The 16,583-nt window shown below is 30.5% G+C and overlaps 1 protein-coding gene across 1 annotated transcript in view; it reads right to left on the reverse strand.

Annotated features, from left to right (window-relative positions):
- LOC107441737 (agrin) overlaps positions 1 to 16,583 on the reverse strand; it is a 342,845-nt gene that overhangs the window by 35,371 nt on the left and 290,891 nt on the right. Inside the window, exons 17-20 of the mRNA XM_071183001.1 lie at positions 9,052 to 9,216; positions 4,105 to 4,303; positions 2,437 to 2,649; positions 663 to 787 (exon numbers count right to left, since the gene is read on the reverse strand). Of these exons, the coding sequence (XP_071039102.1) occupies positions 663 to 787; positions 2,437 to 2,649; positions 4,105 to 4,303; positions 9,052 to 9,216 (702 nt within the window). The remainder of the gene's footprint in view (positions 1 to 662; positions 788 to 2,436; positions 2,650 to 4,104; positions 4,304 to 9,051; positions 9,217 to 16,583) is intronic.

Below are 16,583 nucleotides of genomic sequence, written 5' to 3' on the forward strand. Positions count from 1 at the left end.
AAATAAATTATATATATATATATATATATATAAAAATAATATGTATATAAAATATATATATATTTATATTAAAAATATTAACTGTGTTTACTTGTACTGACTTCTTTTAGATAATTTATCCCAACTTCTCATCTACTTAAAATTTAATTTTTATATTTAAAATTTCCACTTTAGTGGTAGTAGTGACCAATTTAATTCCTACACTATTCTTTTCAGTTTCTTTAAATAATATCGATTTCTATATACATTAAAATATATATTTTCAATTAATTGCTCTACAAATATCTCTTAGATAATTTATCCCCACTTCATATCCATTTAAAATTTAATTTTTAAAGTTAAAAAATCCACTTTAGATGTAACAGCGAGCTATTTAATTCTTCAACTATCACTTTCAGTTAAATAATCTCAATTTCTTAACTATTAAATTTTATTTTTCAATAGTTAAATATTTCTTTGATAGTAAATCTTTTCAGTTAGTAGATCTAGAGATCTATTTTAACTATTCATTTTTTTCGCTAAATTTCCAACTGAAAACTTTATTTGATCAATAATCCTAATATCTTATCTATGAAGTTAATATATAATATAGTTAAATAATCAAAAGTCGAAGTTACGGCAAACTATTCAAGATTTATTTCTTACATGTTCATAATACTTACGTATTCCGTGTCCCCTCAAAATATCTTTTGAATAAGGAAATCTGAGATCGACTTCTTTTTTTCCAATTTTCAATCGCCTAATGCATCCTACCATACCACTAGTAACAGCAATATTTTCAAATATCCTGTAATATTTCATAAAAACGTCATTTTCAGACAGACAGCTTCAAAACAAAAAATAGCTGAATATATAAAGCTTATGGAATAAAAATATAGATATATATTGCTAGACCTGCTTTTAAAAATGTAAGTTACAGGGGAAGAATATTATTAAAAAAAGACAAAAGTGGAAGTAATATTAAGATGGATGAATGTTTAGTTTTGACCGTAACGGGGAAGTAAATGTCAATCAAAAACATTCCATAAGAATAATACCGAGCACAAGACAATCAAATCTTATTTTTCTCTCAAAATATATCTTGAATAGATTTTTAACTGTAGTGATTTGATCATTTAACGTTACTCATCGCAAAATTACTTCATTATCATTATGTATATGTACAAGGTGATTCATAAATGTTGTCAAAAATTCCATATGTAAGTCAGGAATATGACAATAATAAGGCATGCAATATTCGCAATCGCAAAATCATTTTGCAACTTCGAAGCCTACTAAGACAATATTTTTTTAAACAAAATTAATGTATGAAATTGTGGTATTTTTCCGTCAGCCGGGTGCAAACGTCGCCAATTGTGAACGAAACGCGTACCAAGTCGCCAAGCGAAACGAATGACAAAACAGAGTCAACGGGAGAAAAGTCGAAAACGTTCAACTATAAACAAATAATAATGAATTGTAAACAGAACAGTTTTACCCCTAAAGAATGTTTAAATTTATGCTTTTTTTAAAACAAAAATTAAGATAGAAGAAAGAAAGGAATTCTGAATGGAAAGGATGCTTTATTCTGACAATAGAGCTACGTGACCCCAAACTGACACTCCCCTTATGGTTGTTAGAAATTTAGCAAAATTCTACATTATTTGGCAACTTTTCGCTTGCTCCTGGTTAATGGAAAAGTACCGAAATTGTTATCTGCTTATTTTCAGCCAATAGGAATTCATTAAAACACTATCAAACTATTTTCAACCATTTTCTTCTAATGTTAAATTGAGAGACATAAATAACTGTTTGTTATAGCGCTTGATCTTGTGAATACTAGAATTCCATTCACTGGCATTTTTTTAATGATACAAACCATCACATAGTCTGTATTTTCACTGTATTTTTCTCGCTGATGCTTTTTAAAGGTTAATTAAGGAACATTTACTGACAGTAATGCATATTGTCGATATAGACTTTATACTTTTATTGACAGAGATCCACTTTTAGCTGAATTTAGGCTGTTTTTGAAGGTTATGTTAACACATGAAATAAAGCTTTTCTTGACAAATTCATAACTTTTGAGAGTTTGCAACAGTTATTCACGACTGTTTGGTCTTTATCCTTAATTTAGCTAGCATCTTATAAACTAATTCCAAAAATTGAGTCAAACTTTAAAAGAAAACCCACATGCATTTTTCTCAGAGAAGCTACGTGATGTTGTGTTGAAGGTGTAAACGAAGGTTATTTTTTGAACCTAATTAGATGTCGATTAATAACCCCTCTTTAATTAAACCTAAGATAGTATTTTACTAGTTTTTAACTTTGATGTTTGCATTCTTTTTTAAAAGAGCATTAAAAATGTACCACAAACCCCATAATGCTTCAACTAGTATTTGGAACATTAGCTAAATGCATTGAAATTGGAATCGATATTCTAAAATTGATTCTTACCCTTTCCTCTCGGATGGGACGTACCCCAAGAAGAGATTTTCTCCGAGATCTAAAGATTTCAAAGAACCTTGACTCTTGCCGGCAACATCTTCCTGTCCCTCCAGCGTAAGCATTCCGTCTCGCAAATACCTTTTGGCAATCAGGCGGTGAAATTTACCCAAGTGTAATTTTTGTGGAGATCGCAGAACTACGGGACCGTTTCCTAAATTATACCTAAATTAAGGAAACTTATTTTAGATATTAAATTTAAGGTAACACATATTTACTTTACTAAAGACTGGCTGAATACCCGTTCTCCGTAAAGGGGTTAAACAATCATTAAACTAGTACTGAATAACAATACGAGAAAATACACAAAACTGAAAGGTATACACGAATAATAATGAAACACAATTAATAGTGAAACACAAATAATAATGAAATACAATTAATGAAACGCAATTAATGAAGGTAAAACAGTTCCAATTTGTTTTTTAATTTATCCTTATTTTTTGACCTTGTCCGATGGCTTTGCGTTTTTAAAGCACGTTTTTAGATGTCCATTCCAAAATAAGGAATTGACTGCATTCAGCATCTTTTGGCGAGATGCTTTTACTGGGAATTAATTCACGGAAGCCAAAATTTACTAAAATAAAAAAATTTTGTTCTGTACTTACTCTTTTTGAGGGCCCGTAAAAAAAATCGTTCCGCAGTATATGAAAAATTGGATACCTGCGAGTGACGTCATTGTGGGTGAATCGTGGTATTCGCCGATTCAGAAGTCAATCAACACACAAGAGTGACGTTGCTTACGGGTATCCAATTAAAAAGTTAAATTTGATTTTAAAATTACAGGGTTCTGCCCAATCACGTACTCTCCTTCTCGAGTTGCAAGTACTCAATAGCACCAATTACCATAATACCAAAAGTATGAATGCAGTCTAGCAGTGGCTTAAATAATAGTATGATGATTTCAACGAATTAGTACATAACTATATTAATTATGTATTTTATATTTTAATACTTAGCCTATATTTTTGTTTCAATTCTTACTTATTGCCGAAACTAATAAACCATATTGGAGAGCCGCGGTGGCTCGGGGAATAGAGCGTTTGCCTCTAGTGAAGTGAGTTCGAATCCCAGCAGTGGCAGGTAGATTCGAATTCCGCACCCGCATCGCACGAACCACAGTGCTGTATAAAAAAATATTTTCAGTGGTAGACTGATCATGAGTTATTAAAAATTTGAGAAACAGCAGAAATGATCAGAGTGTTTTTCTTTTTCTTTTGAGATTTCGAGAATAAAAAGAAAAAGGAGGATATTAAGCAATTTATTTTTCTCTCACCTTTAAATTCATTTACATGCGTGAAATAACGGCTTTAAATGAAATTATTTTAATTCATAGAAATTTGTCAAAAAACAAAATTATCTGAAGTTGCCCAGTTTTAAAAAAGGGCAAAATAAAATATTTGTACAGCAAAATTTCACTTTTTTTGTATTATAAAATAGTTTTACCGAAGTATGTACCTAAATTTTAGAGTTATATATTGTTCTGGACTACTTAATAAATATTGCACTAAAGTTTTTTTTAACGTATGAATAGTTTTAATATCAAGTTATTCTCATACAACCAAAACATGCCCAACGTTTAAAGCTTTGGGTTTTAAAATAGCTATAATATTTTTATACCTAAATTCTGCAAAACCATCTCTGATAGCTAAAGAGACAAAATCGCCAGTTCCAGTAGCTGTTTGGCCATTGTATAACAATATTCCGTCATTGGTAAAAGTTCGAAACTCCAGTTCCAAAGAGAGACGGGAGTAGGCCTGAAGGCGTGGTAATTCTAAATAGGAACGTCCAAAGAATGATGGTGTTTCAATAAAGTTTCCTGCAAATAAATTATTTTTGGAAAGGGCTCAATGTGTGGTATTAAGAAATAAATAAAATGGACAGCATTTAAAATATTAGCATTTATATTGGCATTACTATATAGAATTCTAGTCGTGCGAGCAGGACAAACAGGCACAGGATTTTTGAAAGAGCAAGCCGAATAAAAACTTGATAAAATAAAACATATTGACGGATTCTGCTATGTCCGAGTTTACTGTCTTTCAAGCTAAACTCAACCGACTATCTGGCGTTGACTGGGGAATCGACCCAAGAACAAGGAAATATATGTTTCAAACATCTATTTTAAAAATCATCACTTATGGTTCCGAAATCTGGTACAATAATAATGTCAGAACTCTAAATAAAATTAAAAAGATTGAACGTGTACCACTTTTGAGTCTCACAAAAGCCTACAGAACCTCATCTACAGCGGCCCTTCAGGTCTTAGCTGGTACAGTACCTTTAGATTTAACAATCCAAACAGAGGCAAAACTTGCAGATATCTATTTACATGAGGATTCTATAAATTTTAAACAAGAACTTCCACTTAAACATCCTGCTGATTATTTTTCTATCCCATTTAATTACATTTTACCAAGTGATGAAACAATACAAATTTATACAGACGGGTCTCGCTTGATTCATGAAGGCGACTTCAGAGTCGGCTGTGCCTTCGTCGTATATTTAAATGGTAACTATTTCGATCATTACTGCTTTAGGTTGAGCGATCAATCAACTGTATTTAAAGCCGAGCTCTGGGCGATTCTTCAGTCTATTTACTGGATAAATAACAACAACATTAATTTAATTGTGCATTTATATTCCGATTCCCTTTCAGGTTTGCAGTCCCTAAATAATATTAAAGAATATGATTATCTGACAAAAATGATTAAAGATAACTATAGACAAAATGTTAAATTTCACTGGATTAAAGCTCATGTTGGTCACAGGGGTAACGAGGAGGCTGATAATTTAGCAAAAATAGCTTGTTCTAAAAACGAAGTAGATTTAATTGATTATCCTTCAAAATCTTCAGTTAGACACGAATTATATAAACAAAATTTGATCACTTGGCAAGAGCGATGGGAAAACCCTGAAAACCAAGCTCGTCACACATTCGAACTAATTCCCAAAGTTAATCCTAATTGTATTTATTCTAACTTTTACGTAAATAAATTTTTGACAAATCACGGATCTCAGGGTACTTACCAAGCTAGATTTCATAAAAAATCTGCATTGTGTAAATCATGTTTAATTAACGATGATCTTAATCACATCCTTCTTGTTTGTCCAAACTTTACAACTATTAGAAAAAATTTCTTTCCAAAAAATCTTTCGTTTGATAATCTTAAAAAACACTGGGCTGCTCCCAAAATTAAAAACGGAATTGAACAAATTATTAAAGAACACTTTATAAATAATACCCCTGCCCTTTAATGCTTTCTTTTCTTAATTGTAAATCAATATCAGAGGGGTTGACATGGTTTCTCTGGATATACTTTCGTAGGCGGTAGCCTTATTACATGAGCTAACTACTTACAAACATTCTAAAACGCATTTTTATGTAGCGAAGATCTTTTTTCCATCTGTTATAGATCGCATATACCCCTGTAGACTGTAAATTTTTGATTGTTTGTCTTTAATGTATACTGACATCTTTAAAATTATTGTTATGTGGATCATCTTTTCATCTGTAACTTCACGTTGTCACTGTATATCATTTTCATCAGTATGGTTAGAATACTATATATTCACACTTGTTCTTTCGATTCGTACTGAGATGTATGTACAGCTGTTTAACAAGACTTACTGTAACCGAGATCATCTATGCATCTGTTAATATTTTCACGCAGACATCACTTTCACTTTCCAGTTCCATTGTTATATAACTCACCATTTTAATTCATATACATGCTGTGTATATATATATACTTGTGTAGCTGTTCTTTCATTTTCAAAAGTTGTGTGGTTTATTTGCACACCACCTTTTATAAGGTTTTGTTATTCAAGGGATCCCTTTGACTAACTACTTACGAACTTTCTAAATTGTATTATTATGTAGTGAAGTACTTCTTTTCATCTGTTTTAGATCGCATTTACCCTTGCAAACTGTTAATATGTGATTTTGTCTTTATTGTTTCCCGGATGTCTTTATTGTTTTCCGGTTTGTCTTTACTGTTAAAATCTAATTGTTTGTCTTTATTGATACCCTGATGCCCCCTTTGGGGGCGGGACGGGGTTTTAGCAATAAATATTGTCCGAGTTTACTCGGGATAATAAATATTTTCAATATATACATACCCGAGTTAACTCGGGATAATCAGGTTAATGACCTTCAGAATAACTGATAAGGTATTTTCAAGGTCATTTCATACCCATCCGAAATGTTTTTAAAAAAATTGCTGCATCCTTGTCGCATAATTTTGAAAATATTTCCGCATAATTTGTAAGGCCCTAATTATGGTCATATTTTTTTTTTTTTTTTTTTTTTTTTTTTTTTTTTTTGCATGAACAAAAATTCAAAATTTTTTTTTTGTTAAAAAATACCCATAAAATGATGAAAGATAAATTTGCAATCAATTCTAAATTACAGATTTTACAAAATACTTTCAAGTAATTATCCTATTTTAAGAAACAGGGAAGAGAATTTAGAGGAGAGTAGTCTGCAAATGCAGTACTTTGAAAGCTGTTAATCACACTACAGAGGAATAGAAATTTCTCGAAGTGCCATTTTCTTCGATGAGAAATGGTATCGGCAATTGCTCTGCGAACTTTTATTTTGACGTCATTAAAATTTACTGATCGGCGGAAGCGATTCATTTTTGCGAGATTAATGGTTGCCTTTTGAGATTCATGCATTTGTCTCGGACTTGTCATTATTGGAGACATTAATTTCAACTCTAAAAGATATCGCTGTTAAAGCTTTAAAATGCATTTCGGATTTATTCAGTAGCATGCTTTTATGCAAGTTAAACTAGCCAGAAATGTAGAGTTAAAAATCGATAATTAAGCTCTTACCTTCCCAGGCAATATTTTAACATTGTTTGATTGGATTGTTAAAAATATAAAACTAAAGATTATAAAGAAGGTACGATAAGTTTTAAATAAGTTTCAGTAAAGTAGACAAATCCTTTCTACATTTTCCATAGAAATATTTTTGTTTATCTCACCCGTGTTAAAAAATCCAAATTTGACAATTTTTTTTAAAGAAAAAGTACTGATATTCAAAACGTTTACTTAGCACATTTTTACACTGTTAACAATTCATTTTTTTAAAAAATTAAAGGATCATGTATTTGTTTTTACTTTGAGATTCATTCTTACTTTTAAATTTATACATTTGTTTAAAACTATTCATTCGTGAAGATGTGAAAATGTGTTCATAATGAGAAATGTGCAATCGTATACATAAGTGATTAAAAACTGCGTATTTAACTTGAATGTAAAGATCTAATATATCATTTTTGTTCAATTATAAAAGATAAGTAGATATAGGTAATTCATAATATTTATACAACTTTCATACAAAAAGAAATGTTAAGTATTAAAAAATTTAGAAAGAAGTGACTATTTACCATTTCTTTGATGACAGAAACTTTTAAAACGTTATCAGCATCTGACAAAGCTTAATGTGCCAGAGACTGTTCAAGTTTATATCAATTCTAATTGTTAAAAATATGGCAAAAACTATCATCAATTATCAACTATATGTTTCACATCAACTATCTTTATAAATTGGAATATTCCAATCAATAAAGATAGTTGATTTCAACGATAACCTTAAGATTTATCGTTAATTCCTAAAATCTGATTATTTAAAACAAAGCTCGAAAACTTTTCGATCTGAAGTTTCTTACTTCCTTTTTTTCCAGTTTACACAAAATATTGATTTGTGACACAAATCAATCAGAGGTAAAAAGTTTAAAGCCAAAAGTGAAGATCAAGGCAAAAAAAAAAAAAAATATGTTCATGTAAGCTATTCTGAAAAAAATAATAATAATTTGCGCTTAAAGAGAACCGATTTTCTACACTGTAATAATTGTGGTGTAATGTCTCTTCGAATAAGGTATAGAACAACTTAAAGAATTCATTGAATGAACACTTTATTCACCGTTAACACCAAACCAAGCGTTCATATAGGATTTAAATCTAAACACTTAAATTTGAATAATCTTACACCAAACTCTTTTACACCACGCGAGAAAAATTTTCACTTCTGAATTTGTCTGCATTTTTCATTTGGCACGCTTTGAATGTCAAAAGGTCAAAGGACGACAGGTCATCATCAGAAGTTTGTTTACATTTAAAATGAGCTGGTCGGAATTTGTAATTTTATATTATGTTTGTTCTGATGGTAAGAGCTATTTTAGTGGACCGATCGAGGAAATTGGGAGATAGCTATTGTCGAACTTATAGCTAAATTTATTCTAGTGAATAGGGTGACCCAAATCATTGAATCTGTTGATGGTCTGATGTTAAAAGTTATTTTAGCGAATACCAGGAAAGATATTAGTATCTAATGTCGGTTTGATTGTAAGAGTTATTCTTGCGGACATCAAGAGAGTTATTAGGCAGCCAATATCGGTGTAATGATAAGATTTACGCTTGTTATCAATAGTTATTAAGTTATTGTCCAGTTATTGTTTATTATCAAATATGTTTGTTACAAATAAGAGTCATTTTAGTCGAAATCAAGAGAGATAAAAGTAGTTGATCGAATGGTGAGAATAATGTTAGTGGGCGTACCAATAGAAATGGGAGTAGCCAATGTTGGTCTTGTAGTAAGTTGATAAGTTTCTGGGCGACCAACAGATATGTCTCTTGTTGATTTAGTTTCTGAATGGTCTGCTGCAGCTGTTCTTTGGACTGTTGATCTCCGTACTGGTCCCGGCGTAGGTGATAAATGTGGTACTAAAAAATAAATTTCATAGGATTATTTGAAAGCAACAACGATTAACTCTTTAATAATTCAAAGCATGTCAGTTATAGAAGAATATTCAACACGCTTGCTATTATTAAATTTGAAATTTTTTTAAAACTATTTTATGAGATTTTAAGACGATTTTTTTTTAATTATATCAACTGTTCAACAGAATTATTTTTTTTTTCATTTAACTTGCTGAATAATTTCAGAGTAAGAAATTTTTTATGTATTGCATAGTATATTTGTTGAAAACTTTTTAAAGAAATGAAGATAAAGGGTAAATTCTATTAATAATAGACAAATCTTTAAAATTTAGATAAATCAGATTTAAACTCTTCATCTTTTGAACAGATTTTAACTTTACTGCCCTTGCATTCGTTTTGTGTTAAAGTATATTTTTATTGACTTCATTTTCATATACTAAAAATATTCTAAGATAATTAAAAAATCATATAAAATAATTGTGTTCCTGCTTAAACGTCTTTAGTATGTATTTTATTCATTCTTGTCAATAGCTAGTCTAAAAAGTAGGCATTATAGGGAATAAATTAATATTAAAGAGATGAATGTACAAAAATTAACAAATCGCACTCATTCGGGATGACGCTAAATTGATTGAACAGAGTTTACAACCGGTAATTAGAAATACTAAGTTACACATAACAATCAAACTAGTCTTTGTCTCTTTCAGCGAGCCTTACGCACTGTTACATAAGACACTACAAACGTATTTAAAAACAAAATGACTCCTGATTTTTTTAAAAATTCAAAACTGTTTTTAACATGGGTGTAAATTAAGTTCTCTATCAAAGTTCGTCTCCAAAAAAAGCGAAGTTGTGATGACATTTCAAACATAGTTTGCAATCACTGCATTTAAAAAAATATTTAGTTGCAGCTGTAGTGAACGACGCTTGTAATAAAATAGTTACGATTGCAGTTAACTGCAAAAATAGTGTAGTTTCTCTGACCACCCAACTAATGACTTCAGGCCAGCTGGTTGCTAGCCTAAAGTGAACAACATACAAGCGTTTAATTTAAGTTGGTTAAACCCAGTGGTCAGAAGTAGTACGCTATAAGTAGTGAAACTACTGTAGTCGCTACCTTTTTTCGTAGTTTTTAGTGTAGTGTGCTACCTTCTTAAAAAAAAGTAGCGCGATTAACAGTAGTTTGCTGCGATTCCTGGAACTACTTTTAACGTTAGTTAAAAATAGTAAGACTGATCAAACGCAGTTAATTTTTCGAATTTCATTGATACAAATCTTCGCAGATCCGTCAATGGATGCAATGAAAATGACTGCAGCTGAGCCTTAATAGAAATTAAGTATAACTAATATATAAACTATCCATAACCATAAATATATAATGAATCACTTTGGTCACACTCTCACATGCGAATGCAGACTTGTGAAATATCGATGTTATTTCAGAGGAACGTATTTTCGATGTACTTAATTTCTTAGAGGAAATGAAAGTGGATTAAACAATTAACATTATTGCAAGTATTTGCTAGTTTTGCAATTCTTAAATTAAATATTCGCTGTCGAAAAAGGCATGAAATGGTGAAGGTTAAATGAACGAATTCGAAAAAAAAAATGTTTTGGATTAACAAACTGGCTCATGAATAAATTATTCTTAATTATTCTCTTAAATTTAATGTAAGTCAATTTCTTATTCAAAACCATTTTGAAAACAGGCGTAAATTAAGTTCTCCAGCAAAGTTCGTCTACTTACTAGTAGTCGTTTCTTTACTCCAAGTAGTTACTAGATTCCAAAGAAGCTTGTAGTCACTACATTTTTTTTTATATATATTCGTCGTTGAACAGCAGAGCCAACATTGGGTTCACGAATACTAATGCTCACCTCCGTAGCCTTGTAATTTTTGAACCAGTCCAGAGGACGAGGAAACTCCTGGATCAGTACAACCAGAGGTATTAATTTTTTATGGGAACAAGGAAGACTTTGCGACTCGACAGATTTAACGTGAATCAGTCACCATTTACTACACGGAGAGTTTTCGGCCGGTGGGGATCGAACCCACGAACTCTTGGACATGGAGTCAGTGCCCTTCCAACCAGGCTATCCTGGCAAATCACCACATTTTATTTTTATTTTATAACCGTTGTTTAACGGTCGATCCAATTTTTGGGTTTACGACAACTAATGTTCAACTCCGAACTTTGTAAGTTTGAACACAATCCAGAAGACAAGGGAACTTCTGGATCAAGTATTGGGAGAAATTTGCCTTCGTGGGGGACTTTTCGATGGAAATAACCCTCATTTGCGTTACATGGATAGGAAGACGACGAGGACTTCCCACGTTTAAGGGGACTCTAGCCCATCATCCGTCTACCACTGGTGATATTTCACGTAAGCACTGTGGTTGCTGCAACCTGGATGCAGAATTCATATCGATCAGACATCTCCGGGATTCGAACCCGGTTCACCTCATTGGAAGGTGAACGCTCTATCCCCTGAGCCATCGCGGCTCTAGTTACTACGTTTTATTTTATTTTATTACCGTCGCTGAACAGCTGACCCAATTTTATAGGTTTACGACTACTAAAATTTAGTTGTAGTTGTAATTAAATACATATGTGATAAAGTGGTTGTAGTAAACTACAAAAATAATGTAGTTTTTCCGACCGCTGGTGAAACCTCAACTGACAGCCACATTTCGAAATCTCTAGATCAGAGACTGCGTGCTTTTTTCGAGATTTTCACCCTCTCAACGTGGTTCGTGACCCCCATGTTCGATGACAAGTTTTCATTCTTTAGATATCTTTATTCACCCTCTGAATTTTTGTTCTTTTGATACCTTTAAACACCCTCAGAATTTTTGTTCTTTTGATACCTTTAATCACCCTCAGATTTTTAGTTCCTTTGATACCTTTAATCACCCCCAGAGTTTTTGTTCATTTGATAGATACCTTTAATGACCCCCAGAATTTTTGTTCTTTTGATAACTTCAATCACCCTTAGAATTTTTGTTTTTTTGATACCTTTAATCACCCTTAGAATTTTTCAGTTTCATGGATTTTGGTTTGGTATTATAGGCCAATTTCATGGTTTGAATTTCGGTGCACTCTGTAAATTTAAGTTTCAGAAAATAGGGTAATGAGTTCTATTTTATATTTGTTAAATCTATTACTATTTTGTAGTTTTTTACTTTAATTAAAGGGCATTTTAATGAACAACTAAATATTACGTCAAAAAATACTTTAAAAAATGCAAACGAGCATAAATTCTAATAAAATAGAATAATAACCATTGCCAATAACTTAAGAAGTACATGTTTAAATCAATTATAGTATTTTACTTATTCTCTGCTTCTTCCGAAAAACGAGAAAATTTAATAACTAGTCTTCAACTTGGCTTATTCAAGAGTTAATTAATTTATAACAACAGCGATTGATTAATTATCTTAATTTCGGAGAAAATAGTGCGACGATCACGACTTGAGCTGGAAAAAAAGAAAATTAATTTATGTCTAAAAGGAAAACGGGAAACATCGGAAGAAGCTTTTGTGACGTCAAATAAATAATTTGTTTTATACCAAAACGTATTTTTAAGAATTTAGATCCCAGTTAAATACAGAAAATTATAAACAAAGCAAAATAATTGATGAATAGTTGATATTCAAAAGGAAATAAACAGAAGAAGATAAATAATTAAACTGTTTTCTCAGTTAAAAGAAGAGATTTAAAATTTTTGCATACTAAATAAAATTACATGTTTAATTCAATTAATCAAACATCATGCAATTTTAATAAAAAACCATGCTTTCGTGAATAAATTTTAATAAAAAATCATCAAACAATTTTAGTTGAACACATAAAAAGAAAATTAATTAAGTTTTTTTTCATTTTCGTAAATAAATATTTTATTTTTTAATAGTGATTTATACGCATTTTCGAGCCCTTGGCCGAGCAAAATTCCATCAACGTAAAAATATTGTTTAAACTTCGTTATTCAAAAAGTTACGTAGATATAAAATAAAGAAAACTAAAGTAGTTCATAAAAGTAATCCAATAATCTAATATTTTTATGTGTTCCTTTCTGTTTCGTAAATTTCCCATTAAATTTATTGTTTGTAAAAGTTTTGCAAAATGATATAAAGCATTTTGTTCAAAAATATGAAAAATTTCATTACATTCATTATTTTAGTAGCTTTTCTTAGTAATATTTTTTATCGAGTGAAATATATTTAGTAACTTTTGGATCTATAACGCTTGGCATGAAACAAATAAGGTAGTTTTGACTGATGCTGGTATATATCTCTAAAGCTATTTTTTATATTTTTATATACTATTTACACTTAAGAAATTCCTGGGCTCTTGACCCAGAAGAGCGCTATTGGTCGGACACCAGATGACTGGAAGACTTTAGCTTGGTCAAATAATTCTATTAACATGAGGGTGGCTCAGACCCCCCGAAGCCATGGACACAAGTTCTTAACAAGGCAGTGAACAATCAAGTGGTGGCTCAATAATGGTGTGGGCTGCGTTTTAATGGCATGGACAGGGTTCTATGGTACGATTGCCTTTTTCAATGAATGGAAAGAGTTATGTTTAGCTACTTGGTGAACACTTGCCACCATTCCTGGACTCCTGAACAAGAATATATTATTCATGGATGACAATGTGTCATGCCACCGAGCCCTCATTGTCCCCTCATTTTGAAGAACATTCTGAACGATTGTAACGAATGATTTTGCCACCTCATTCCCTCGATATAAATCCGTTCAAACATTTATGGGATATAATTTATAGGTCAGTTCGCTCGTAAAACCCTGCACCCGTAACACTTTCGCAATTATGGACATCTATTCCGACTGCAGTTTTGAATATTTCTGTAAGAGAGTTCTAACTAGCTGTTAAATCTATGTTACGTAGAGTTGGTGCAATTCATAGAGATTGAGGAGATTCACATTATTAGAAAGCATCCCATGACTTTTGTCACATCAATATATATATATATATATATATACTNTATATATATATATATATTATTAATATTATTATTAAAGTTCCTGGTTAAATTATTAGAAGCACTGTAAGATTTTACGTAAAATCTTAATTATAAGGTTATACTATACATTATTATTGTTTTTAGGTGGCTGAAACCGGCTTGCAACAGTTAACGCTCGTGTATCATTTGGTTAAAATTGTATTCACTACATTAAAAATAAATACCAATAGGAAGTATATAAAACATCTCCTGAATAAAAACCCATTACATATGCGTTTAAATATAAATGTATGGCATGTAATCTCGTGCAGGCGATGCAATTATTAAGACACTACATTTCGGCCAATAATTTGATCTAATTATTATAGTTATGCTCTAACTAATATAATAACTGATATAATAAAAATTCTATATTTATATAAAATATCGTCTGATTTTTCCAATCGTTGAATTTATATTATATATCGTGTAATTTAACCAATTGATAGGCGAACGTAAACAAGTGCAAACCGGTTTCAGTTGCGTAAAAACAATAATATATATATGTTTCAAAATGAATATATATTTATTATACTTAGACGGATTTATAACCTATAACATCCAGAAGTAAAAATAAGAAATAAAATAATCGTCTTTCTCAAAATATCTGTTATTGCATTTACAACGACCAGAATATCACGCCTTAGATATCTCATGTTTGAATCAGACTTTTCAACTGAGAAGATATCGATAATCGGCGATATCGTAGGCCATTATTTTCAGCTACTTCAATCAAAGTTTTCCGTCAAAGTGGTTGTCTATCTCTTCACACATCAGTGAATTATATAGAGCGCCTGATATCTCAAAGATTGATGATACAACAGTGAGGATAGAGCCAAGATTAAGTGACTCGCTAGAATTTTTCACCACTTTTATTCCTAGACAGAAACTAAATTCCTTCCACCCAAGTTCGTGAATTATCCTCGTTCAATTCATAGATAGACTTTCATTGTAGTATATCAATACATCAATGGTCTATATATCTCGCATGAATTGGAATCTCTATGAGTTATAGATTTTGTTGATTTTTCCATTACATTTACATTTATGCTTCTTAGTGGATGTGAAATAGCCTGATAGCTATGAAATATCGAAATGATTTTGATATATATATATATATATATAATGTTAAGCTAACTGATAAAATTACTTACTCNTATATATATATATATATATATATAGGACTGACTTCTTTTAAATTTTAATAATTTCCCTTTGATTTTTTTCCCCATTACATTTCGATTTTCTATTTATATTATATGTGAGATTTTTGACATCTTTTTTATTGTATAAATCAAAATTTCTTATTCTAAGAATTTTATAGGGTAATCTGTAAAATATGAGTTAAGAAAAATAACAGCAATAAATTTATAATGGAGGAAAAATAAGAAAAAATGATTGACGTTTTATAAGTGATGATAAAGCAAGATGAAAAGATTCAGTAGAATTTTTTACCACTTTTTTACCAGATGGGAACTAAATCCTTTTCGAGTATCATTTTGTATCCTACTTGTTCAATTCCTAGTAGGACTTTCATAAAAGCATAACAATACATTAACGGTAAATTTATTATATTAATGAAAAATCTAGACTGGTTTTCTTTTTCTTTCAAGTCTGATATTTTTTTTTATTTGTTTAAATGATGGAAGGGTAATACGAAGACTAGAAATTTTAATGAGTGAATTTTTCTTTGCTGTTTTCTGAAAAAGAAAATGGGAGCTGAAAATCAATAATTTAATTATGAGGAGAAATTTTGTTAAAAAAATTAAATTTAAATCGAACTCTATATTTTTAAAATATATTAAGGAGAAAATATATTTTTTTTGGAAAATGTTTACAAGTCAATTTTATCTCAAAAATCGTCACCGTGTGTCTTCATATTTTAATGTAGAATAATTAGTATAGAATATATTTTAGTATAGAATAAATAGTATAGAATATATTCTAGTGTAGAATAAATAGTATAGAATAAATAGCATAGAATAAAGGGTTTAGAATAAATAGTATAGAATATATTTCAGTATAGAATAATAATAGTTATCAAAACAGGTTACCATTTATTTTTATATTTAAGAATTGTTGTTTCGTACAGAATAATTAGCGAATATAAACTGTTTTCTTATAAAAAAAGTAATTAACGAACTTGCTCAAAAATCAGTGACGATTCGCAGTTTCAACATGGTTTAAAAAACAACATTTTTTAAAAATATTTTTCATTGTATTCGCACTTTTAATATCAAAACAAAAGTCTAATTAGAGAATGTGAAGTGCATCGAACTTGACTATAGTCATATGACTGGAATTCGGTCCTCAGTGACAGTCCCCCTCGGCTTCAGATCGGTGGGTA

This window comes from Parasteatoda tepidariorum, chromosome 7 (assembly GCF_043381705.1).
Source record: "Parasteatoda tepidariorum isolate YZ-2023 chromosome 7, CAS_Ptep_4.0, whole genome shotgun sequence".
Lineage (NCBI taxonomy): Eukaryota > Metazoa > Arthropoda > Arachnida > Araneae > Theridiidae > Parasteatoda > Parasteatoda tepidariorum.